Below are 27,551 nucleotides of genomic sequence, written 5' to 3'. Positions count from 1 at the left end.
CTACATTGTAAAAAGCGCTATATAAACATGAATTAAACTGGACATGTGTGTAAGGTAAGAGTCATAAAGAGAGCTGTCCATTTTAGTAGATGAGAATCAGGCGGTATACTTATTCTAGATGGACAAGGTCCAACAGATATTTGCAGGGGCGGACTTAACCAATAAGCGAGGTAAGCAGCCACTTAGGGCTCTGGGCAATTAGGGGCCCCCGATCAATGCCAAGAAGCCTATATTATTCATATAGCTCTTTTATACATTTTTTATCATATATTGTAAAAACTGTCTATAACTAATTTGACTTATTTTTCAAAACCGGGGGCCCCCCCCATGAATAATGGAACATTTCGTCCGTACTGTACATGTGCTAGGTGTGAGCGCAGTGCTTTAATCAAAAACACTGCCAACCAGTGTTGCCAACCTAGTGACTTTTCAGACCCCTCTAGTGCCAAATCTAGTTTCAAAAAAGCGACTAGCGAATCTTTTCAGTGTTACTGCTGATTTTTAGAGACTTTCATGTGTCCCTGGTACTGTTCCTAGCGTTACTGTTTGCAACAAGTTTAAAAAAATACAATTCAATTATGGTTATTTTATTGTTTACTGTTATTTCTATGTTGTTGGAGTGTGACCTGTTGCTGTTAACTGTCAGCTATGGCTGTAAACCTAATTGCCCTTTGGGGACAATAAAGACATTCTAGTCCAATCCAATTCCACTTTAAGAATGAACACTAGTATCTTGAAAAATATCTAGTGAAATATTATGGGTCACACTTTGTTTTGATGGTCTGTTTGTTGAATTTAAGTTACATTGCATCTACATGCTAACTAATTCAAATTAAATTATAAGTAGACTGTTAGGTTAGGGTTATTGTACGTTGAAATGTACTTGCTAAGTTTCTTATAGTCTGTTAAATGTCTGTGGAAGGAGCAGTATCAGCAGATATAAAGCAGACAGCCCACTAATACTCAAATGGACCATCAAAAAAAAGTGTTACCATATTATGTACTGTCATCATGGCAAAGATAAAAGAAATCAGTTATTATAAATGAGTTATTAAAACTATTTTATTTAGAAATGTATTTCTATTAAATAAAAATCTTATTTCTATTAAATTTTCTTTTTATTATTAATATATTCTTTCTATTGTTATTCTGGTCAGCTACTAAATCTGACTTCAACTGTATATATCAATGCTATTCACACAGTACCTTTGAACAAATACTGCCTACTCTTTTAAATAAGCTTGTTCATTGACAATGATAGACTTTTCCTTTGCACAAAATATTATTTATAGTGAAAAAATGTTTGATTTAATAAATGTCTTCGACAATGAAGGTGGTTGTTTAAAGAACTCTTCACTGAAAGGTTTCCCCAAGAACCCAAGAATATTCTTCAATGGCTGCATCGCTGTGAAATCCCCTTTCTGTAACTTTTATTTTTAAGATTGTGTTTTCTGTTGAGGTTCTTACAGTGGCTGACCACTGTAATAGCTCCTTGACTTATACCTGCGAAAGTACCGAGCAGTTTTATTAAACAGTACTTCTGAGCTATTATTTCCATCATTGCTGTATTTGTGTCTCAGCATGTGTTAACCAAACTCCCCTCTGAGCCGTAGAGCAAGACAAAGTCCCCGAACTCTCATGAGCTGCTTGAATTGGTTAAAACAGTGGAGACTAATGGAGGACATTTACTAGCCAAACCGTTCAGTGCAAGATTTAATGGAAAAAATGAAGTGACGGCAAGAATAAAGCACAGATGGATGGCATAAATCTGCCAGTTTTAATGACGGTGTGAGGGAATTAGCCAGGACAATCTGTCTGGAGAGTCAATCATTTGATTTGAGCTAATGAAGTGGGTACATGTGTTTCGAGAAGCGTCTAGTTTTGCTTAATTGCAGTTTGTCTCACCTCTTATACAGTACAGTATGAATAAAACACCATGACGGATGAAAGTTTGGTTTCTCAGTGAATGCCAGACATTGTGCAGCATTTGAGCTGAAAGGAAGTGCCTGTGATTTACAGAAATGAAAAGGCACGGTATCAAAGTGAAAACTTCAGAGGATGACAAATAAGAAAATAAATAGAGGGAATTAGAAGACATATTGAAAAAGAGGATTGGTGAGACACAATTCACACCAATACATCGTCCAAAATGGGCACGACGGGCTTAGTTAACAGCAAAGATCCTGCTGATAAATGTTAAATTAGTTGGAGGCATTTCTCTGTGTATGATGTCAGACTAGACAAAGCTTAAGGGAGTCTTTCTGGCTTCATTAATTTTTAATTTGCCAATCGACTAACTCGGACTAAAAGAAGAACTTTCCATAATATGTTTTTTCCTATTATCCAGAACATGATATAATCGTAATTGCAGCAGGCTTCGCAGCACTTACTTCACCCTGTAATGTGAAACAAGCATTACACTTAAAAAAAATATGCTTTTTTTGTTTTTGTCACATTTCTAGTTCAATTATAAAAAATATAAAAAAATATTAAATAAAACAAAAAAGAAAATCAAATTAAGTTGCTTTGTTCCTTGAAACAAGCTAAATAATCTAAGATTAATTTATTTACCCTATCGACCAATTTCTTTTTGCTTGTTTTAAGGAAAAACCTCACAATTTTACTTATTTGGACAGTTTGAAACAATGATTATTTTTTCTTATCTTAAAAATGCTTGTTAATTTAATAGTTTTAAGATATTTGGTCTAGAAACATGACAAAACCTCTAAGGAGCTCAATTTAAATGGTCTAGGCGCAAAGTCTAAAGCGCATGGCGCAAAAGCATTAAGGGCATGTCCGAATCCACTTTTACTAAGGACAGAAAAATACAGTTTGTACCACAGAGCATGGTCTAACAGGCTTTTGCTTATTCTCTTAATGAGTTATGAGTGTGTTTTGAGCATTACGTCCATTAAAACAACCAATCTTCATTGCTAAATGGCTAAGATGGATTTCATTGAGAAAATAGCTGTGTTTATGTGCTTTAGGAAGGCTGATAAACAGCCTTTAATCATTTGGAGCCGTGTCCAAGTCCACTAGATCCTTTCAGAGGTGCACCCAGCTCTCTGAGTTCATCAACTCATCTAGAGACTCTACCTGGATGATGGAAGCTATCAGCGTTACTTCCGAGTGAGCCGAGCCCAGTTTGATTGTTGTCCGGTTTTGGCAAGAGGGTTTCCCCCTGGACACCAACAACAGGCGCTACATCATAATCACGCCCCATACAAGAGAAAGCTCCTAATTGGTTAACACGGAGCGAATGTCTGCTGAAGTTCATTAAGCACATTAAGCACGTCATTTGCGCAAACAACTCAACTTGCTCCGCTTCACTGCGTCTTTCCATTGACTTAACATGTAAATCACTCTATTTACATGGCAGACTTTGTAAGTGGAAAAAACTCAACGCTTAACTAGCAAGAAAACAGTTAAACAGACCATCTACAGCGGTAGGATAAAGAATGAGCCTCCTCAATTCAGCCTCTTTACTTTTTCTTTATTTTACTATTACTCTTTACTTTACTCCTTTACTTTAGTGTTGTACGCACTCCACTGAAGACATCTATTTGGCATATTTAATTTTATTTGCTAAGTGCAGAGATTTGGTTCAAAACTATTTCTATATTCAGTTCTAAATAGTTATATCCAAAAAGGTGGACAAATCTAAACTTGTTTTTATAAAAAAATATATATAAATATGCATATAATAAATAATACTGATAATAATAATAACATTATACAAATGCAAATTATCATGAATAAACTGACATGAAGGCATGGAGGTAGTGTTATTATAGTTATGTAGAATAAAATAATTTATTATCCTTAATAATTAATCCTTTACTTTTTTTATATGTAAAAATAGTTGTGTATTGCTGTACATCCTGTGTGATGCAATCTGTAAGCGTTCGGACTTGCATAGGTGCACAACTAACACACTCTGCACTGGACTTTAGACCAGCTTAGTTGGTTAACGGCGCAGTCTATTTCAGTTCCTCAAAATAGCAACTTGCCAACAATGCACCAAAACACACCACCTTAACAGACCAGCACACCCACAAGTCCACAAAGTGGTCGAATGAACTTGCTATTTAAACAATGTGGCGCAAAATGTGAAAGGGTCGCACTGGTCTGAAAACGCAACAAATCATGCCAAACACATCTTCCGCCTTATTGCGCTGTGTGTATGATAGGACCCTAAGTAAGAAAAACATTATTTGCTGTGTAGTGGTACAGTTGTTAATTAAAAAACCCTGCTGCTAGTCAAGCTTGTATAACACTTTTAACTTGTTAGTTGATGTTCAAGGTTAAGTCTTTATAACCATCCTCTGCTTTGTAGTTCTGTGTCCGCCTTTTAACCGTCCACCCATCAACCCTTTGCTCTGTCTGTCCTTGTCTCTCAGAGCTGATCGACGGCACCCCCACCCTGAAAATTAACCACGGCTCGGGCACATTGGTCCTGCAGTTGCCGGGCAACGTGAACGTAGCGGACAGACGGTGGCACAGACTGGACGTGAGGAGCAACAGCAAAGTAAGTGTTCACTGTTAGCGAGAGAATGACTGCCGAGTTCAATCGAGCGGAGGCCTGTTCCTCCTCCAATAATACACCTCAGCACTTCTGTACAAGATGTCAAAGTCTCACTATCTCATCTGAAAACAGCTTCACAGTCCGTGGAGTTGTGGTCACAGCTGTTAGCTGGGTTTACTTGATCCTAGACGCTGTTTAGTGTGCTAATTTGTATTCAGCGCTGTCAGATTCAGCGGCTGGGCTCTGTAGTAGCACCGGTTTGTGTTCTTGCTGTGGTGGAATTTGCCTTAGGGTCAGTCTGGGATGGCTTGAAATTATAATGCTTATTGTTCAATACAAACAGGTTGTAAGCATCCTGCTGGGTGCGGAGGAGAACAGTGCAGGTTGGAGCTTTTAGCGTCTTGACATGCTATGTGTTTAATAATACCGCGCCTCAGGCTTTAGAGCAAGAGTTTGGAGTGTGCAGAAACACAACAGCTTTATTTCACTAGTTTGTGGATCTGTTCAGCTTTAACAGTTTCAGGGAGAGAGAGCTCTTGAGACAAGATGGTGACTCAAAGGGATCATGAACTCCCTCTGTTTATTTTCTAGTGTTCTCTGAGGCCCAGTTATAATGTTATTAAGATTTTACATCAAACAATGGCCTGATTTAGAACAGGCTATTATCTCTACGGTTTTCCACTTCTCATCTAAACTGACCGTTTCAGAAGGCATGGTGGATTGTGAACTTGTAGGTAAAAATCTATGAGTGTACATTGTGGAATTAAATCGATGCCAAAAGTATTGGAATAAAAAACTTGTTGAATAGCACTAACTTAAAAAAATAATGCATTGAATTAACAAGTGTTTGCATCTTAATGCCATAAATTGCGAGGGTTTGTGAGTTTATATCGTAAAATTTAATATACAGTTAAAGTCAGAATTATTACCACCGTCCTTTGAATTTATTTTCTTTTTTAAATATTTTTAAATATTTCCCAAATTATGTTTAACAGAGAAAGGAAATTTTCACAGTATGTCTGATTTAATTTTTTTTTTCTTCTTCTGGAAAAGTCTTATTTGTTTTATTTCAACTAGAATAAAAATAGTTAGAATTTTTTTTTAAAAGCATTTTAAGGACGAAGTTATTAGCCCCTTTAAGCTATATATATATATATATATATATATATATATATATATATATATATATATATATATATCGTTTTTTTATTTTATTTTATTTTTTTTTTCGAGAGTCTACAGAACAAACCATCGTTATACAATAACTTGCCTAATTACCCTAACCTGCCTAGTTAACCTAATTAACCCAGTTAATCTTTTAAATGTCACTTTAAGCTGTGTAGAAGTGTCTTGAAAAATATACAGTAAAATATTATTTACTGTCATCATGGCAAAGATAAAATTAATGAATACATTAGCTGTTTATTTAAGCTGTGAATACTTAAATTCAAAACACATTTTTATACATAAAATCAATACTTACGCTCAATAAAATTGCTACAATAAAATTGCTCAATACTAATACAATGTATAATATTTTAAAAAATTGCTTTGAATTCAGTGGTTCAAATTCAGCTGTTAAAATTCGACATTACATATGGGAACTGCAGGAAAAGCAATAGATTGCAGATTGAAGATTTTTAAACTAGAAAATAGGTGAGGAAAAAAGCTAATAATGGCACAAAAGTAGCATTTAATATTAATATCAATATCTTGGACATTATAAGTATAATAAAAGCATTATATGTAGGCTTAAAATGAGTAAATGATGCTTATATTCCTGTTTCTCTTTTTTTATAGTTAATATTCTTTATAGCAGTCAATAATAATAAAATGTTACATCTTTGGAAGTTATGGTTAATAGAAATAAAGATAATGTGAAACATCATATTTGTCAAAAGAGAGTCTAGGGGCATGTAACTCCACCAGTCCAAAGAGAGAATAAACTCAAATTTACTCTGAGCCCCATAGACGCTGCATTAGAAACACCTCGCATAAGTGGTAATTTTTTTTTTATTTTGTATTTGAAGCAAAGATGATTTAATACATTCATAAATGCATATAAATGTGCTTACATTTTTTTAAGTCGAATTAATAAAACCTTTTAAAGATTTAAGATTATGATGACCGTTAAACATATTATAACAGTCTTGTTAAAAGGGTCAATAATATGTATAATGACGCAGATATTTATATTAATATTAAATGCTACTTTTGTGTCTTTGTTAGCTTTTTTCTTCACCTATTTACTGGTTTAAAAATCTAAATTTAATGCCATCTCTACCTGCTGGTGAAAAAGCAATTGGAGATCTTCAATCTGCAATCTATTGCTTTTCCTGCAGTTCCCGAATATGATGTTGAATTTTAACAGCTGAATTTGAACCACTGAATTTAGGGAAGAAAAATTTTGAACTGAAAAAAAAAGGACTGAAAATGGTATTATTCAATATTATACATTGTATTTTTAAACATAACTCAATATTTTGGAAGTAAATTCTGGAATTTGAATATGAAGTATTGAACTTAAGTATAAAAATGTGTTGTGAATTGAAATATTAGCAGCTTAAATAAACAGCTATGTTAAATTTCAGGACCCTAAATTACAAACCCTGGCAATTCATGGCAATAAAATGCAAGCACTTATTAATTTAATGCGTTTTTTTTAAGTTGGTGCTATTCTACAAGCTTTTTATTTCAATACTTTTAGCATTGGTTTTGTTCCATAATACATACAAGCAAATATATTGAGGAGACATCTAGAGGCCAGTATACAATAGATGCATTTGCTGTGATTTTTCAGTAAGGATAATTCAACTTTTTCTTTTAGTTCAATTGGAGCTGACGTATTTATAGACTTCTCTTGACAAAGAAATGGATATAAACTTTTTCTTTGTAGCTTCACACCAGTACTTTGGGATATTGTGAGTTGGATTTTAGCAGATATTATGTTTTTGTTTGTTATCTGTATTCTAGCACTTCCTTTGTTTGTTTACTTGTAATCCTCAGGTGTTTTGTGTGTGATGCCCAGTTTTTTTGTTTTTTTTAAGTTGGCAAGTGTGTGATGCCTTGTGGTTTCAAATCTGTTAAACCTTATTAATGCATTCCAGTCATAAAGGGATAGATCACAAAAAGAAAAAAATAAAATATTTACTCAAAAAAATATTTACTCACTGTTCAAAATCGTTTTTCATTGAACACAAATTAGGATTTATTGATGAATGTTACAAACCATTAAGCACTTATTTTCATAGTAGGAAAATACAATAGAAGTCAATTATTACTGGTTTTCAACAACTTTCAAAATAAACTATTTTGAGTTCAACTGAAGAAAGTCAAACAGGTTTGATGGGTGAGTAAATGATGATAGAGCTTTCTGTATTTTGTGAATGTGTCTCTTTGAAATGCATTAAAAATGTTTTGTTTATCTTTTAAACACATGAAATATATAATTTATGAAACCAAGACATGTCTGTCCCACAATTAAAGTTAATTTTACCAAAACTGAAACATCAAGGAATTCATGAAGACAATGAAGAATTAATCCAAATGATTAGAGCAGTCTTCTGAAATGACATGATCATTTTCACTGATCATGCCAAGCAGACATTCAGAATGCCTAAAGATTATGAATTCATACTTTTTTTATACTTTTAAATTAAAGGCTTCCCTTAACTGGTGTTGTAGGGTATGTATGCTATTTATGATAGTGTCAAACATCCTCTCTCTTCTGTAAATGAGGCGAAATACATGTTAACTCATGTTAACTTACATGTTAACTTCCTGCTCTACCAAATGGTTGACTGTATTTTGATTATTTAAATAATGACTGTTAATGATATTTAAAGTAAATGACTGTTTTAAATAATGGCTTACACACACAGCATTGTTGTTTTACATAAAAATAAATATCTAACAAACATAATCCTGTTGCAATACTACACTTGATTTCAATTTTATTGTTAAAAAAAAAAAAAAATAAGAAAGCATGTTAAAAGAATATTACTTTCAAAAAAGATTATTTAGTATTGCAAAATGTTGTATTTTGGTTGTTTTTTTTATCTATTGGTCTTACACTTCATATTTTCTGATTTTTCACAGTATATGTATTAATTCCAGTATGTTTACCATAAACATGTTTTTTTTAATAAACATATTTACCATTTGGTAGAGGCTGATATTTTAGAAATTATGCTATGTGTTGAAAAAAAAATGCATTTTAAGTTTAAAAATGCAATCCAATTTTAAAGCAGTTAATAGGTTCATAATTCCTAATAACTGATTATTCAAATTAGATATTGACTGTGATTTAATCATAATCTTCAATTTCTCTTTTTACATTAATCAAATCATACCTACAGTCTTTGTTATTAGCTGGGTCTCATTTCAGAGGCTGCATCCTCAGATGGATGCATTCGAAGTGTGTTGCGTCATCACAACAAGATGAAGGCTGTCTCATTTCCAAAAAAATTGAAAGCTCCTTCAAAATGTAGCCTCAAAATGCATCCTTCGTTTCCCAGGTAATGAAAGACACAACTAGTGGATCCTTAACGGCCTCGAACATCCCAGGTGCTGAGGCTAATGTGAACTTTCTGAGAGTAGGATATTTAGAAAAAAGATTTAAGCTTCCGGGAGGAAACCGGGGAACCCGGGGGAAATCCTTGCGGACACAGGGAGAACATGCAAACTTCGCATAGAAATACCGGATGGTCTAGCGAGGACCCGGCACCATAGGTATTCTTGCTGTGAGACAACAGTGCCAGTCACTGGGCCACTGCCCATTCTGGATAAAGGTGGAAGAAGGGGAGGAGGTTTTTTTTCAGATGAACATCGTTATAGAAGGGAAATGAGGATTTGTATTGTGACTTGGGATCCTGTGATTGGAGGATCGTGAATAGCTAATGTGGGCCAGCTGGGTCAATCATGAGCATGTGCTCCTGTAACAGTGACCAGCTAGTAAGTTCTGTGCAGGTAAACCTCAGTCCTCTGACCTCTAAAGGTGCTCTAGAGGATGGGAGTGAGGTTTAGGGGGGTGAGCGTAATGGAGGCCAGCTAGTAAGTGCTGTGCAGGAAAACGTTCGAGGTTACAGAAGTAACCCTTCGTTCCCCGAGGAGGGGAACGGAAGTGCCATGAAATGGGAGGATTCGGATCAGAAGCCGCTTGTCTGGAGAGTATTGAACGGGCCAATGAATGAAATTAATTGGCAGCGTAAGCTTGCGCAGGTGTGCGGCATAGGCAATTAGCCCAGCATATAAGCGCACCTGAAGCCAGCAGACGCTATCCTTTTAAGCTGAAGATCCTTTCAAACAGCTAAGGGACAGTCATTATGGCGACGGAGTATGGCACTTCTGTTCCCCTCCTCGGGGAACGAAGGGTTACTTCTGTAACCTCGAACGTTCCCCTTCGGTTGGGGAACTTCAGTGCCATGAAATGGGAGAAGTATGGAAAGCGCCATAATGACTGCACCTTACCAACACCCCCGATGAGTAGATAGTCAAGCAAGCGTGACGCACCCACATCATGGGGGGCGCGGTCCTCCAACGTGTCCCTGGCCCTAATTTATCCTACTTCAACAGAAGTTTTACGGATTTAGATATATTTTTTGGGAAGTCGTGAGCATCTAGATAATTCTAGGAAATACGACAGTACGTTGGGAAGCGTGCAATCCCGATAGGGAGGACGCTGCGCAGGCCATCCGTTACCCAAGGGGGGATAGATGGCAGAATTTACATATGGACTAGCCCTAAAAGGGGGAGTACGCATAGCAAAAGAGTGGTTAGCGGGGAGGGAAGACACGGGTCCGCCCAGGGGGGGGGGGACTTAACCGTGGCGGAATAAGCATATGGGATCGCCTAGTGGGGATCACGCATAGCAGGCACCTTTACCCAAAACGCGGGCTGACCAGCGGGCAGACCTACAACGTAGTGGGCCAGCAAGTGACTCCTCCGCTGAGTCAGTGCTGGGGGCCACGGAGGAATCTGCAGGGCTCACCTGATGGGGAACTTTACTGACAGATAAAAAGGCGCACGTATCTCCGTGTTAGGGAAAATGGCGCAGCAAGCGTGTTTCAACACCCTACCGAATTGTTTCCTCAATCACCAAGGGTTACCTAATACCCTTGAGGAAACCGGCTCCACTCGCAGATTGTAAAACCTTGCAAATGTGTTGGGTGTCACCCAGCCCGCAGCTCTACAGATGTCTGTTAGAGGGGCGCCGCGTGCGCGCGCTCGAGAGGATGCGAAGCTCCGAGTGGAGTGCGCACGCGCTCTCGGGGGACGCGGCTCATCACCTGATAGTGAAAGAAGGCATCCACAATCTAGTGGGAACTTATTTCGGTACGGCACTTCCCTGCTGCCGACCGCTATAACAGACGAAGAGCTGCTCAGATGATCTAAACTCTGAGTGGGGTCCGGATAATACGCAAAACGCGAACTGGACTATAAAGAAGGGCTGGGTCTGCCTCCTCCGAGGGCAGCGCTTGCAGGCTCACTACCTCGTATTAAAACGGAGTGGTAAAGAAAGCACAACGCTGATCTGGCAAATTACGGGGGTCTTCTCAGCGAGAGACACACCATTCAGTGAATAGACTCCACGTCAGGGCATAGGCGCGCTCGGGGAGGGGGCTCTAGCCCGAGTGACGGTATTAGCCACCGCAATCGGAGGTTACCTAAGTCTTCCTCGGGACTAAAAATCTCCAAAGATCGGCGAGGGTGCCAGGTGGTGCCCTGTCCCTGAGAGAGTAGGTTCTCTCAGGGACTGCCAGGGGAGGGCTATCGCGAGGGAGAGCTCTGACATCCAGGTCCGGTTGAGCCAGAGGGGCGCATCCGTGCCGAGAGCACTCGGTCAGGGAAAGAACAACTGGCAATGAGCGATCTCGGGGGAAGCAACAGATCGATCTGGGCTTCCCCGAATCGCGCCCATATCAGCTGAACAGACTCGGTGTGGAGTCTCCATTCTCCAGGACGCAAGGCTGCCGTGAGAGTGCATCGGCTGCACGGTTGAGCTTGCCTGAATATGAATGGCGTGCAGCGATTTCAGCCGCGGATGACTCCAGAGGAGCAGACGGCGGGCGAGCTGAGACATGCGGCGAGAGCGCATACCCCCTATACGGCTGATATACGCCACCGCCGCCGTACTGTCCGTCCTGACCAGCACGTGTTGCCGCTCCAGCACCGGAAAAAAACGGTGGAGAGCGAGGAACACTGCCAACAGCTCCAGGCGATATGCCAATGCAACTGGGTACCTTTCCACAGGTCCGCAGCCGCATGCCCGCAACGCACAGCCCCCCAGCCCGTGTTGGAAGCGTCTGCTGAAACGACAACAAGACTGGACGCCTGTTCTAGAGACACCCAGGCCTGTAGGAACGAGGGGTCACTCCAAGGGCTGAGGGCGCGGCGACACAGCGCAGTAACAGAGACTCGGTGTGCGCGCGCGTGCCATGCGCGTCTGGGGACTCGATCGTGAAGCCAGTGCTGAAGTGGTCTCATATAGAATAATCCGAGCGGCATGAAGCGGCTGCGGATGCCATATGCCCCAGGAGCCTCTGAAATAGTTTCAGTGGGACCACTATTTTACTGTCGAGCTCTCTCAGACAGTACAGCATCAGCTGAGCGCGCTCTCCGGAGAGGCGCGTTGCCATGGTGACCGAGTCCAGCTCCAGCCCGAGAGAAGAGATCCTCTGCACGGGGGCGAGTTTGCTCTTTTCTCGGTTGACCTGAAACCCCCACAGGTGGAAGTGCCAGAGCACTTTGTCTCTGTGCATAATCAATTGCTCCGAGAGAGGGCAAAAATCAGCCAGTCGTAAAGAAATCGAGTATGCAGATGCCCGCGAGCCGAAGGGGCGCTGAGGCACCCTCCGCGGGCTTGGTGAGGACCCGCGGAGACAGAGAGAGCCCGAAGGGGAGGGCTTTGTATTGCCAAGCTCGACCTTCAAACGCAAACCGCAGAAACTGACGGTGGCGAGGAAGAGTGGAGACATGGAAATACGCGTCCATCAGGTCTAATGCTGCAGACCAACCCAGAGGACGAACGCACCGGAGGATGCGCTTCTGCGTGAGCATTCTGAACAGCAGCTTGTGCAGGCAGCGGTTCAAAACGCGCAGATCTAGGATTGGCCGTGACCCACCGCTCTTTTTGGGCACGATGAAGTGTGGGCTGTAAAACCCGCACTCCATCTCGGCTGGAGGGAGCGGCTCGATTGCATCCTTCGCCAGGAGGACAGCAATCTCTCGCAAGACAGGGGCGGACAGGGGGCTGACCCTGGTGAATACACACCCGAGACTTGGGGGGCCGTTTCACGAACTGAATCGCATAGCCGAGTCTGATTGTTCGTATGAGCCACCGCGAAGAGCTGGCCCACGCTAACCAGGCAGGCAGAGCTCTCGCTAATGGACTCATCGCTACAATCGCTGACGTACCAGCAGTGGGGCAGCGCAGAGTGGGTGTGCTGATCCGGGAAGCGCGCGGGTCCCACGGAAAAGCTGGAGGTGAGATATTTGCTCTCACTCCGTACCCGAGCTCCGGAGGGGAGGCTCGAGGGGTGGGAGAAAGGAGACCGTCCTCCCAGCGCTCGTGAGCCACTGGCGAAACGCACCGAATCTGCAAGCTAGAAAGCATAGCGTCCCAGACTGGCAGATTTCGGGCTGTCACATCCGGGGAAGTGGAAAAGTGCTCTCTTATATTTTCATGGCAGTAAAAAGTGCCGTTGGAAATGGAGCCCCGCCCTCCAGCGGGGAAAGAGCAAGTTCCCTCTTCTCCAGATGGCCTGTCCCAGGGGCGCTTCGCGGTCCGTTGCCGGACTTAGCGGCGTTCTGGGCAGGGGGGCTGCCTGCTTCCGAGGTGCCGGACACGCTCGCTTCGCCGGAGGCGTGTGCGGGGGCGGAGCAGCTCTCGTAGGCGGGCGCCTTCGGCGAGGAGCAGGTATGAATGGCACGGCGGGCGGAGCGGGCTACGGAGCCTGGGTTGGACCCACCCTCGTGCAGCTCGGCCAGCGCCTGCGCTTGGTAGCGCTGGTAGGTGGCTATCGCATGCAAGGCGGAAGCAGCCTGGCCCGCAGCTATGTAAGCTCTAGCTCCGAGGGAGGTAGATAACTTACAGGCTTTGGATGGGAGACGAGGCGGACCCCGCCAAGAAGAGGCGCCGTGCGGATTTACCGCCATCGCGCACTCAACCTGAGGAATCGCCACATAGCCACTGGCTGTTCCACCGTCAAGAGTGGTTAGGGTGGAGGGACACGCAGCACGAGCAGAAAAAAGTGCTTTACAAGACCGCGTGAGCCTACTGTGCACCTCCGGGAAGAAGGAAACGCCCCTCTAGTCGGTCCGGCTGCGGAGCTGGGGGATAAACCATCTCCAACCCACGGCCGAAGCAGCCCGGGAAAGCACGGCTAACATGTCCGTTTCAGGATCCATAGTGACAGCGCTCACCAGCCCGAAGGGGGCGAGCGGGTCTGGATCATCATCGGACAATGAAAGCCCACCCTCCGATGCCGCGGAGGACATCTGATCTCCGGTGTCAGCGAGTGTGAGAGCTACCATCTGGTTAGACGGATCACTCCCACTACCCGAAGCTTGGATGGAGCGCCGTGAGGAGCGAGAGGTCCGCGAGCCCGTGGGCAGCGGATTATCTCCCGCTGAAACCCTCAGATCTGCCCGAGCGCCCGCTGCTTTTTTAGAACAGGAGGCAACTGGGGTGGCTCGCTCTCTTGCGAAAGTTGGCCGCGATCTTAGCTGTGCAACGGTCATGGCATCGCAATGACGACATGAACCGCCCGCGAGCACCGCATTAACATGCTGGACCCCCAAACATGCAATGCAGTGATCGTGTCCATCATCCGGAGCCAGGAAACCCCCGCATCCAGAAACGCACAGTCGGAGCGCCATCCTGAAAAGGACGTGCTGCACGACTGTGTTGCTCTTTTAGGAAAGTTGCAACAATACGCACCGCTCTGGAGGACCGGACCCAAAGAACCGCAGGCAAGGGAGAAACCCAGCTCGACCGTCTGCCACCGCGAAGACCCACTCTGGACCGGGAGACACACTCGTTCGCTCTGAAGTGCTTGAACAGCAAGAGGAACCCTCATCGACTCACTCAGAAAGGATCTGAAGCGAAAAGGATAGCGTCTGCTGGCTTCAGGTGCGCTTATATGCTGGGCTAATTGCCTATGCCGCACACCTGCGCAAGCTTACGCTGCCAATTAATTTCATTCATTGGCCCGTTCAATACTCTCCAGACAAGCGGCTTCTGATCCGAATCCTCCCATTTCATGGCACTGAAGTTCCACAACCGAAGGGGAACTCCTCTTACCTCTAAAGGTGGTCTAGCGACAGATGCTATAGAGGCCATGGTTTTTAGCCTCCTTGTTAGAGCAACCGACTCCCATGTGGAAGGACGCTGGTTTGATCCCAGCTTCAAGCGAGTTGTGATGTGTAGGACCAGCGGGGTTAGACTCATTTTAACAGGTGGTTTAATGTTTTAGTATTATATTACATGTTATTTTTTTTATTATTATTTATATTATTTTTTACCTACTTGTTTCTTCTCAGGAGGTTCGTTTTACACTTGACCGTTGTGCAGGAGCCACTATCATGGAGATGGAGGGAGTGGGCAGCTGGCTGACTACTGAGGACCACACTTCCTGTGAAGTTACTGGCATCACACCAAATATGGACAAGTAAAGCTCCTCTCATACTCAAAGCATCTCTGTTCACACCAAATGTTGGTTCAAAGAGTTAAAAATAGGGCCCTGAATTTAAATTCCTCAAGCAAACCGTTCCTCTAACATGATATCATGACCCAGAGCCCCAATCAATGAAACACTCATTAGCTTCCTCATTCTCACTCTACATATGAACCTCATGCCAATTACTCAATAATATCTTGAAAAAATGTATAATTACACAAGGTCTCAATCTGAAAGGCCAAATGAATTATGAGTGTTAATCTGTACAAGGAAATGACTTCTTCATAACACACAGCACATTAGTAGCTCAATTGCTAGAGAGGAAAGTGTGGTTATAGGGTCATGACTTCTTCTGATGTGCTTTCAGGCATCTGAATGTGACGCAGGTGCTTCAGCTCGGAGGAGTGAATGAGAATCTGCCGTATATCTACCCACAACTCCAGCACAAACACTTCACTGGCTGTATCCGAAACCTCATCGTGGACAGCAAGGTGAGGAAACACATGTCTAGAACAGAGATGAGAGTACATTCAGAGAGTGAGCGAAGAAGAAAAGAGAAAAGATGCTTTTGAGTAAAGATGCAACCTCGGGTCATGGTTTTTATGAGCCTGACACATTTTTTTCCAGCTCATGTTGATTGCACTCTGTGATGCTATTTTCCATCATGAATTGTTTTTGTCGTTTTGATATTTTTGAAAAACATACTTTCTTGAACTTACCGTTTTTCACATAATTTGAAAAAGATCATCTTTTAGACAGTGTGGACAAAAGGTAAGGCTATTAGAGATAATAAATAAATAATAAAACAATTCTACAAAGAGCTTGCCAAATTGGGTGTGATGCTATGTCTGTGCAATAATGTGTTATACACCATTTGATGAAAACAAAGACCAGGGGATGCTTTTATGTTTATGTGCAGTGAATCTAGTGGGCAGGCGATATGAAATTTTTTTTATTTGTGCCTATTAATACAAAACTTAATAATGCTTAAATCAAAATACACCTTTAAAAAACCATTAGAAAGGGTCATATCTGAGACAATGGGCCCTATCATACAAGGCACGATGCAATTGTTGTTTGCTAGTTTCAGCTTGGCACAAGAGTCATTTTGATGTTTTGCAGCATGTTGTTTAAAAAGCGAATGCATTTGTGCCTAAAGGTGTTCTGGTCTAAAAAAGGAGGCGCATTGCTGGCACATTGCTATTTTGAGGAGCTATAATGGTCTGTTCAATAGTCCAGCGCAGTGCTTCACTTAAACATTGCTTAATACACACAGGATGTACAGCAGTACGCACATGACAAAGAATTAAATGAAAAAAAAAATACAAATGAAAAAGAATAAAAGCATAAAAATATAAAAAAATATATATATATTATTTTTTTAGCCTACATAAATATAAAAACCACCACCTTCATGTTTTCTTCATCTTGGCAGGCTTTTTTAGTTTATTCATGACAATTTGCTTTAGTATAATATTTTTATTAATATAATAATAATAATAATAATAATAATAATAATAATTATTATTATTATTATTATTATTGTCATTATTATTATTATTATTATTATTATTATTATTATTAGCTGTATTATTTATTATATCCATATTTATATTTGTTTAATTAAAACAAGCTTAGATTTGCCCACCTGTCTGGTTTTAGACCATATGGGGCATAGCATGTGTATTTGGAAATAACTCACTTCGTTAATATTGTTTGTTTATTCGTTTGCTGGAATCAGTGGTTCTAGTGTTAATATTTTTGTTTGTTATTAATTTTATTTTCATATTTACTATTTTTTATTCATATATTTTATTATTTTTATTTTATAAAATAAAATAAAGCATGACATAACCTCCCATAGCTTGCATACACTGTTAGATGACGTCAAATATACCAGCTGTAGCCATTCCCTGGATACTTCTGTCAGTGTATGTATACTTTTAGCCATTTAGCTGCGAAGGATATTTGATTGTAGGGTCTGTGCTGTCTAGTTTACGCATTCTCTTTCTAAGGAGTCTTATTCTGAAGTGAGCTATAATCGACCATTCCACTTGCCACAATCTTGTAAGCTGATCTGTGATCTCGCAACCACGTTGTCATGTCAAAGTTTGTTAAAGTGGGCGGCTTGTTTGTTTCTCATCGTAACACCATGACTCAGCTCAGGGTTCTCCAGTCTGAAACACTTGACCATTTGTCACCAGACACAAAGGAACAGCACTGAAATGTTCACTTAGGCTTCTGTGGCTTGACTGGAGATCAGGTCATAGACTCTGGAAGGAGGAAGTACAGAGGTAGAATTGCTATTTTAGATTTCTGCCCACACTGCTTTCTCAAACATTTTACTTCCTTTTGCTCTTTCTCTCTCTCTTGTTGACTTGAGAATTATGAGTAGGCTTTTTAGTGATGAATTCACACTGTGCATAACAAAGTGGTTTTAAGGATATTATGCCATTTACTGCAAGCAACTTGGGAAGTGCGTGTGGGGAACTACGGTGTTCACTTAAAAGGTCACACAGGTTTGCTTGAGCCATGCATTACATAACAGAGAAAGTACACTCCTTTACCAAAATCAGACTTAAGGGACGGAATGAACCAAACAACTGTAAAACCTGCAGTTAAATGGCAGGTCTAGCAAAGATATAGTCATAAGTAATTCAGAATAAATAGTGAGACCAGCCTATAGAGGCATAAAATACTAACTGATGATAGATAACAATTTAAAATATTAGAAAATATTTTCTTCAGTCATTTTTACTAAAGTAATATAATGCTGGAAAGTGTTACAGCAACTTATACAGTTTAAGTCAGAATTATTAGCACCCCTGAATTATTTGTCCCCGTTTATATTTCTTTCTCAATTTCTGTTTAACAGAGAGAAGATTTTTTCCAACACATTTCTAAACATAATAGTTTTAATAACTTATTTTTAATAACTGATTTATTTTGTCTTTGCCAGGATTACAGCAAATAATATTTTAATAGATATTTTTTAATGACACTTCGATTTAGCCTAAAGTACATTTAAAGGTTTAACTAGGTTATTTAGGTTAACTAGGCAGGTCAGGGTAATCAGGCAAGTCATTGTATAACAGTGGTTTGTTCTGTAGACTATCGAAAAGCAAATATAGCTAAATGGGCTTACAATATTGACCTTAAATTGTTTTTATAAAAAATTAAAAACTGTTTTTATTCTTGCCGAAATAAAACAAGTAAGACTTTTTCCAGAAGAAAAAATATTATCAGACATACTGTGAAAAATTCCTTGCTCTGTTAAACATAATTTGGGAAATATAAAAAAAATAATAAAAAAAAATAATGGGGGGCTAACAATTCAGATTTCAACTGCAGAAAAGCAATGTTCCATACATGACTGTTTTTCATGTTTATTTTTGCACAAAACATTCGCAAAATGGCACCAAACAGTCAAAGACTGTGGCATGACAGACAAGCAGTTAAATTATATAATTATATAGATTTGTGCATATTCACTGATACTTAGCAGTGATTCGAAGTTCCTTCATGAGCTTGTGTTATTTAGCAGCTGTAATATCGGAACAACATACCTTGTAAGGTGCGACTAACCAATCAGAATCAAGTGCTGCAGGCAGCTGTGTAATAAGTTATTATACATATTGCCTGTTAATCATGTGTTGGGTGTGTTGGCCTGTAGCGTGATCCATGGATTAATTTATTTTTAATACTTGTAGTCGATTTGAATAATCCTAAATTTGTAATGATCACAAAGAGATCACCTTCCACATCATTCAAATCACTTGCCTTTTAGCTTTCCTGTAAAATATAATAAAATTAGAAGAATTTGGGGTGGCACCTAAATGCTTTCTTAGGTTAATAAAATATTTTTCTGTTACTTCTTGTTTAGCCTGCAATCAATGCATTGTTAAAAAAGTACAATTAAACATTAAACGCCCAAACATCCACACAACATATATTGTAAGTGATGATGATTTGCATATGTTCATTCATTCATTCATTCATTCATTTTCTTTTCAGCTTAGTTCCTTTATTAATTTGGGGTCACCACAGCAGAATGAACTGCGAACTCATCCAGCACATGTTTTATACAGGGGATGCCCTTCCAGCTGCAACCCATTACAGGGAAACACTCATACGCTCTCATTCATACACATACACTACGGATAATTTTATCTTACGCAATTTACCTGTACCCAGAGGAAACCCATGCGAATGCGGGGAGAACATGCAAACTTCACACAGAAATGACAGCAGACCCAGCCGAGGCTAAATCAGCGACCTTCTTGCTGAATTTGATCAAGAAAAAGATTCCGTTCTTCTTCTTTTCAGTTAGATACAAATAACCAAATAACACAGAAGTACTGGCATAACAGTTTATTCTTTAGATAAACACGGATGTTTATGGAAAAGATTAAAATCACTGTCATATTAACTTGACAGTTGTAGCAATTACATTACATAACCAATAGGTGGCGACAAACAATCATTAAAATATGACACTGAATAGCTCTATAAAAATGATACATCTAGTAATGAAACATATAAGGTGACCAGGAGAACTTAGCATGCTGCAATTTAAGAAAATGTGCAATTACAAACAGCTCTAGCAAATTATGAAAGGATCTTTATCTATTTGACAGCACACGTGCTGTAATTCCTGACAACACAAACACATTTCTAAAAAACGTGCTGCATTTTTTTATGACATAGCACTTTATCAGAACACGTTAACAAACATTTTCTCTCAACACTTTTAAATTGCACGCAACACAACGGAATTGTTTCAAGGGGACTCTAAAACGTGACAGACCCGGCTACCATGTGACCTACCTGCATTAGTCGCTTAACTCCTATTCGTGAATTTTTTTGCCGGGCATCATGGGATAGTGTAGCATGCATCAGATGCGCACTTCAGAATCTCACCGGAAGTAGTAGGTCATCCGGGTACTTCTCAAATACTGTTTTTCGAATTCTATGAATTCAGACATACTACTCAGCTCGCATACTGCTTTTAGCGTACTATATAGTATGGAAGTATGCGATTTCAAACGTAGCAATGGTTATTGAGACTAATAAAATACAAAAGACAAGAAAATCAGGACGTTGAAACAAACAACAAACTCACCTATCAAAGATCACCCATGATTTCACTGAGCAATAATCATTGCACAGCGGAGTCTGAAATGTTTTTGGGCCCCCTTGAAATATTTCCATTGTGTTCCGTTCTTTTTGAAAGTGTTGTGAGAAAATGCAGCACATTTTCCTAAATTGTTTGTGCAGAGAGAAAATGCTGCACGTTTCATTAATTTGTGTTTGCGTTTTGTAAAAATCTAGAGCATTTTTAATGTGTATGCGTTAGAGGTGTGAACCTACACTGGTCTCACGGTTAAGTTATGATTACCATGCCATAGATTCGGTTCAATTTAATATCTCGGTGCATCAGGGTGCATTGACGATGCATTTTATACACAGTTATATTTTACTTCACAGCACAACAATTATATCATTAAAATTTATACATATATTTAGATTTATACATAATTTGTCCTTTAAATGTCCTTTAATACAAGCAGTCAGATATATGAAATGTTGTTAAAAGCTGAAGTACATGCACAGCACAACATGAGCATTTAAAGCAAATAAAGAAATGTAAATGCTGTCTGAGCATTGACGATGGAGTTCTTACACCTCATGATTGGTCACGCGCTCAACAGAAAAGGCTGGGATTGGCTATAATGAGCTGGCGCTGTTCACAGATGAATGACACTGATAAACGGCAGTGACGATCACAGTTGATTCATGATATATGCGGAGGAAAAAACTCATGCGCTAGTGTCAGTGAAAGACAGTGAGTTGTGCTGAGTTTCTGCTTAAAGTAGTTGGAGTGTTTTAATTAGTCGCCTCCCTCGCCATAGTAATCTGCACTTATGAGATAAATGACGTTAGTATGTATAACCGGTTATGATTGTTACTGAACCGATACTGAATTATCCACGTCTGCAACGAGATGCACAGAATAAACAATTAATTTTGACACCCCTAGTATGTGTTGTGAGGATTTGCAGCATGTGTGCTGTCAAATGGATGTCAAAAGATCTATTCCTAATTTGCTGCCATTTTTTTGTAATCACATGCGTTCTCTTAAATGGCAGCAAATTTGAGAGAGCAAAAAAAAGCTCCCTCAGCCACTATAAGCGTGAAGTTTTATGAGTGAATTATCAAATCATTAATTGAAAAATGAGCCAAAAAAAATGTTTTGTACAATATTTGAATGTTAGATTTTTACATTTAGCATCATCAGCAAAAGTAAAAAAATATCATTTTTCACAGTATTGAATATTTTACTTTGTTTATTCAGCTGGTTATTTCTTGATTTATATTTTTATTAAAATTCTAGGTTCTAAGTTATGTTTATTAAAACTTAAAGTTATATAATAAATGGGAAGCAAATGACTTTTTCCTCTTCCTTTTTTGCTAATCCAAAAAATGGTCAGATCTGTGATTGAAAATTTGAACTGTGAAATTTGTGGTCTTTTACAGTACACCACTATTGACCTGTTACAGGTTAAGTGTGTCCACGATGTGGCTTAAGTGACATTGTGTTTTCACTTCTTCTGACAACACAAAATAAAGAGTGACACAGATTAGTTCAGTGGATTTAACTCAGCCCTTTTGCTTATTTTGTTTTGCTGGTAAATCAGCTGTACTTTATCCATACAAGGAGCAAGCGGTTCCTGCACAGGGTCAAACTGATGCAGCCTCTTCAAAAACACACCATTAGGAGGAGTGGGCATGAATAAATGGGAGTCATCAGATGAAACGAAAAATTGATCTAATGCGGTGCGTGGTTGTTCTCTTGTGAAGAGAATTTAAGGCCTCAAGGTTTCCCCATTCTGTTAATACAGAGCTCTGCGGGCCAGCTTTTTTAAGTGGCTTTGGCTTGCCCGGCATGATGATATTCATTATGGAAGACCGAATTAAAGGTGAATGCACAAATACGATAAAACAAGCTTTCGCCTCTTATCTTCTCAAGGCCTCCCAGTTTGGCCTATTCTAGCCATTATTTTCAGGCTTGTTTATATTTCCACTCTTTTATTCTCTTTCTTTCGATCTTCTTTCAGTATTGATGTACATGACTTCTGGTAGTATTAAAGCACTGTATACACCGGCCTTTAAGATGGGTTATGGTTGACTGGATCATAGAAAGAGGACATACATTATCATTTATATATGGTGCCTCTTTTTTCTTTGATTAGAAAGCCTGATGTGTGAGTTATCTGATCCATTGATGTTCTATAGAAAACTAAGCTGACAGAAAGATACACATTAGACTTTTACATTTACTAAATTAAATAGGGCGGCATGGTGGCTCGGTGGTTAGCACGATTGCCTCACAGCAAGAAGATTGTTGGTTCGACTCGATTTTTTGAATAAGCTAAATTGTAGTGTATGAGGGCTCTAGGCGCAAAGTCTAAAGCACAGGACGCAAAAGCATTAAGGGCGTGTCCAAGTCCACTTTTGTTATACAGATAACAAATATGTGCTTATTTGTTTGAAACAACAAACATAGTAGAATTAGTAACAGTAATAATGATAGTAACGTTAAAAAAATAATGCGTTATTTTTACGTTAATAGTAAAATAACGCAAGCATACTTGGCCTCTCTTGGCCACACTCGGTCTCTCTCTCTCCGCGTTGTCCTTATTCTCTTAATGAGTTAATGGGAGTGTTTTGAGCATAACATAAAAAATCTCCTCTCCCATTCCCTTTAGTCATTTTACATGGCGAATTTTGTAAGTGGAAAACCTGTAAGCTTCACTATCTGCAGCGAGAGGATAAAGAACAAGCCTCCTCCTTTCGGCCTCTTTAGTTTTTCTTTACTTTACATTTACTCTTTACTCTACTCCTTTACTTTTATGGATAAGGAAACTGTGTTGTACAAACTCCACTGAAGACATCCATTACATTACATATTTAATTTCACTTGTTATATTTGTTTCAAAACTATTTCTAAATTCAGTTCTAATTTCCAGCAAATCAGTAATGAACAATAATAACGAAGTGTGGTCAAAAAAACTCGTTTTGTATAAAAACTTGTATAACTTGTTTAAAAACACGTGTCCTACTCTTATGCTCCATATGTTGATGCATACGTCTCCGAAACCAGACAGGTAGACAAATCTAAACTTGTTTTTATTAAAACAAATATAATCATGCATATAATAAACAATACTGCTAATAATACATTACAATAAAAAAGTTTAAAATGAATAAGCTCAAAAAAGCCCCCCGGACATGAAAAAGGCATAGAGGTAGTGTTTTTTTTTTTTTTTTTTTTTTTTTTTTAGACTTTAGACCAGCTTTTAATTGGTCAATGGTGCAATCTTTTTCAGTTTCTCAAAATAGCAACATGCCAATGCACCTTAACACACCTCCTTTTTAGATCGGCACACCCATGAATCCAAATGGATTTGCTACTTAAACAACATGGTGCAAAATGTGAAAATTAGGGTTGCGCTGGTTTTAAAAAAGCAACAATTTGCGCAAATCATACCTTGCTCCTTATTGCGCAGTGTGTATGATAGGGCCCTAAGTGTGTGAGCATGAGATTGTGTATGGATGTTTCCCGATACTGGATTCCAACTGGATGGTCATCCGTTGTCTAAAAGATATGCTGGAATAGTTGGCAGTTCCTTACGTTGTAGCGACCTCTGGAATAGTGACTAAGCCGATGAAAAATAAATGATTGAATGAATGAATGAATTAAGTAGAAATACCAAATCAGTAATATTATCCAATAATTCCAAATAAGTGCTTAATATGCTGTTTAACATGTGTTATTGTCTGCATTAAATATTGTTTTAAAATATTTTGAAACCCTAAAAGTAATGTTATTGTGTGGATTTTATAAGACATTTGAATTTTAAAAAATTGAGGTGTTTTCACAAGGTGCAAATACTGTTCATGTGGCATTCTAGTGACAGAAATTGTATCCCTGTAACAAAATAAAGGCACTTTAATGATTTTATACATAAAATAAAAAACCAAACTTACAAACCAGTATTTCAAAAAGAAATGCATGAGAGCTGCTCTCTGAAAAGATTTTAATCAAATCTGTAGTCAAATATAAACGTAAAGCTGTAAAATATACACCTAACTAACAGTTGTATTTTTGACATTTCCTATTATTAATTTTAGTCGCATATAACAGAAGTAGCATATCATTTATGATAGTAGTATATAAAAGCCCATGAATATTTTTTGAGTGTATAAACACATCCAAACACTCGAAAGTGCATGTAAACACAAGGAGATAAAAGAAAATAATTGGAGAGCTGCAGCTTTCATTTGTGCTGTAATAGCTACAAACTATGTGCTGCACGCTGTGAGTTTGTTTGAATCAGTACTGATAGGAGAACATTTGCTTTTTATTTCATTTTGCCTTCAAACCAAACTTACGATTATTAACGTCTACCATTAAAGCCAGTGTTGCTAGTGCAGTTCAACAACACATCCTTAATGCTTAAGAATAAGGTCAGTAGGAGGAGAACAAGCCGGTTTTCTGTGGCTGTTTGCATGCATTTAATCAAATGAGAGTCTTCAGCACAACATCAATGTAATTATATTTGTTTTTGATCACCTGTAGAAGTTAAAAATAGACAAGCTCAAAATATTTCAGATACTGTTACACCTACAGTACATAGTATATTGAATAATTAATAATAATAATTCCATACATTTTTACTGTATTGTGCTTTTTTGGACACTCAAAGTGTTTTACAAATTTTTGGGGGGAAAGGAGGAGAGGGGGTTTCCTCATCCACCACCAGTGTGCAGCATTCACCTGGATGATACGACAGCTAAGATCCCGAGGCGCACGTGTTTTGAAACACTGCAACGAAGCATGATCTGAAACACTCAGGGCACATGGCTAAGATGACTGAAAACACTTAAATCATGTGACAAGAGCTTAATTTGTGCCAGAACACGCCGGATCCGGCACCTCTGAAATCTGATCCGGCATCTGATTTTTCTCAGTTGTTTGCGAAAAAGCAAAAATAACACCATCAAAGCAGTTGAATTGAATAAACTAAATTGGACGAACAGTAGTGTATGTGTGATTGTGACAGTGTATTTCCTAGAACTGGGTTGTGGCTGGAAGGGCATCCACTGCATAAAGCATATGCTGGATGAGTCGGTTCTGTGGCGACCCCCGATTAATAATGGAACTAAGCCAAAAAGAAAATAAATGTATGAATGAATAAACGTGGCGGTTTTTAAAATGTAGAATTTGATACCTTTGTTAACAAACTATACTGTAACTATAGTATGCTAACTTTTTCTTAATGTGTGTATATTTCACTTTTTTATTTTATTTTATTTTATTTTATTTTATTTTATTTTATTTTATTTTATTTTATTTTATTTTATTTTATTTTATTTTATTTTATTTTATTTTATTTTATTTTATTTTATTTTATGAAATGGCACTCAACCTAATGTCTGTGAGAGTCCTAATGCCCCAGTATAGTGAAGGGGACATCTTCTGCATAAGATGATAAACCAAGATCCTGACTTTCTGTGATCATTAAAAATCCCACGCCACTTCTCATAAGGGTGTAACCCCAGTGTCCTGGCTAAATTCCCTCTCGACCCTTAACCATCATGGCCTCCCAATCATTCCTGTCCAGACCCCTCCTCATGATTGTGAAGTGCTTTGAGTGTATGGCCATACACAATAAATGTGCTATATAAATACACATTACATTACATTACAAAATATGCGTGTCTTTGTTGATTTTCAAACTTTCAAATACAACTGTTGTTCATCAATATATATATATATATGCTAATTAAATCATAAAGTATCATGGCAGACATTCAATGCTTTATAAAATCTCAATCGAACCTTTTATTCGAACCTGTCTACCTCTTGAACTCTGCCCCTTACTGACTCTTTTGTCGCATTTTCAATATAAAGTGCAATATATTGTGCAGAGAAGGTGGTTGATAAGCACAAAAGGAACAATTACACATGACAATAAATTCAGTACAGTCTTAAATGAACTGTCAGAATGCAGAATGAACACTATGGCCATTGCAAATCTTACAATTCTGCTAGTTCCAGTGTTAACCATAATAAAAAATAATAAAATATGCTTTCTTCACATCTTAAAGTATACACGTTATATATATTTAGAATGTTTATGCTGTGTAAAATCATTCATTTAAACATACAGGTCAGTTTATGACCATGATCAGTCCACAATGAAATTCTTATATTGGCCACATTTAAAACAACAATTTGAATAAATATGCAAAAATCTCTGGTCTCTTATTTGAATCTGTGAAACTGCGTAAACGGGCTGTTATTCTCACTGTGGTTCTCTCCCTCTCAGTATTATGATCTAGGTTCACCTGCCGACTCATCTGGAAGTGCTCCAGGATGTGTGATGACAGACAGTAGCTGTGTTAACATGGGATTTCCATCCTGTGGAACCCGGGGTCGCTGTCATGGCGAGTGGGGGTCCTTCAGCTGCCAGTGCATACCTGGATACAGCGGGCATCAGTGTGAAAAGGGTAATTACTCAGCAGACATCCCAAAAGTTTTCAAGCTATGTCTGTTTTCATAAGTGGGTGGTGAGACAGACTGAGTCTTTAAAGATAGCGCAGATAAACCAGTGTGTGTGTGTGTGTGTGTGTGTGTGTGTGTGTGTGTGTGTGTGTGTGTGTGTGTGTGTGTGTGTGTGTGTGTGTGTGTGTGTTAGTGTGCGCGCGTGAATATCTCTGAATTGCTCTGTGTAGGAGGGATAGTGTTTGCACCCAGGCAGGATTTTCACATACACCCAATCTTGGCACAAATTACATTCAGAAGTGTTATGAATTTGTAGAGCTTTTTTATGTAACATGACTGGAACATCCTGTGATATTCTCACGCTGTGATTTTTAAAAAATTATTATTCACTGTTTACACATGCTTTTTAAGGCATGCATCTGAAGAACACATTTGTGTGTTTCACAGAGGTTCCGGAATATTCTTTTGATGGAAGGAGTCATATTCACTTTCAGCTGGCCTTCACACTGCCAGCCAGACACACGCAGGTCCAGGTCCTGGTCCGGACACGCAAACGCAGCAGCTCCATCCTTAGCCTACTGTCCAAAGAACAGAACGAATACCTCAGACTGGAGGTCAGTGCTTCTGAAAAGCAGTTCTCTTTCTTTTCTGTCTGATTCTTTTCACTTCTCTTGAATATAGCCGGTGGATTATCACAGCTTTCTTTTTGCTGGAGATTATGGTTATATAATTCTTTTTTTTTTTCCAAAGCCTTTCAGATCTGTTTTTATATTCA

General features: G+C 39.2%; 1 protein-coding gene across 1 annotated transcript in view; it reads left to right on the top strand.

Annotated features, from left to right (window-relative positions):
• si:ch211-186j3.6 overlaps positions 1-27,551 on the top strand; it is a 453,204-nt gene that overhangs the window by 382,308 nt on the left and 43,345 nt on the right. Inside the window, exons 24-28 of the mRNA XM_087261712.1 lie at positions 4,401-4,528; positions 15,068-15,195; positions 15,572-15,695; positions 26,601-26,781; positions 27,224-27,390. Coding sequence (XP_087117838.1) covers positions 4,401-4,528; positions 15,068-15,195; positions 15,572-15,695; positions 26,601-26,781; positions 27,224-27,390 — 728 coding nt within the window. The remainder of the gene's footprint in view (positions 1-4,400; positions 4,529-15,067; positions 15,196-15,571; positions 15,696-26,600; positions 26,782-27,223; positions 27,391-27,551) is intronic.

The sequence above is a fragment of the Danio rerio genome, chromosome 7 (genome assembly GCF_052040795.2).
Source record: "Danio rerio strain M-AB ecotype USA chromosome 7, GRCz13ab, whole genome shotgun sequence".
Lineage (NCBI taxonomy): Eukaryota > Metazoa > Chordata > Actinopteri > Cypriniformes > Danionidae > Danio > Danio rerio.
Note: the sequence above shows the minus strand (reverse complement) of the source record. Positions and strands in the feature narration are given on the sequence as shown.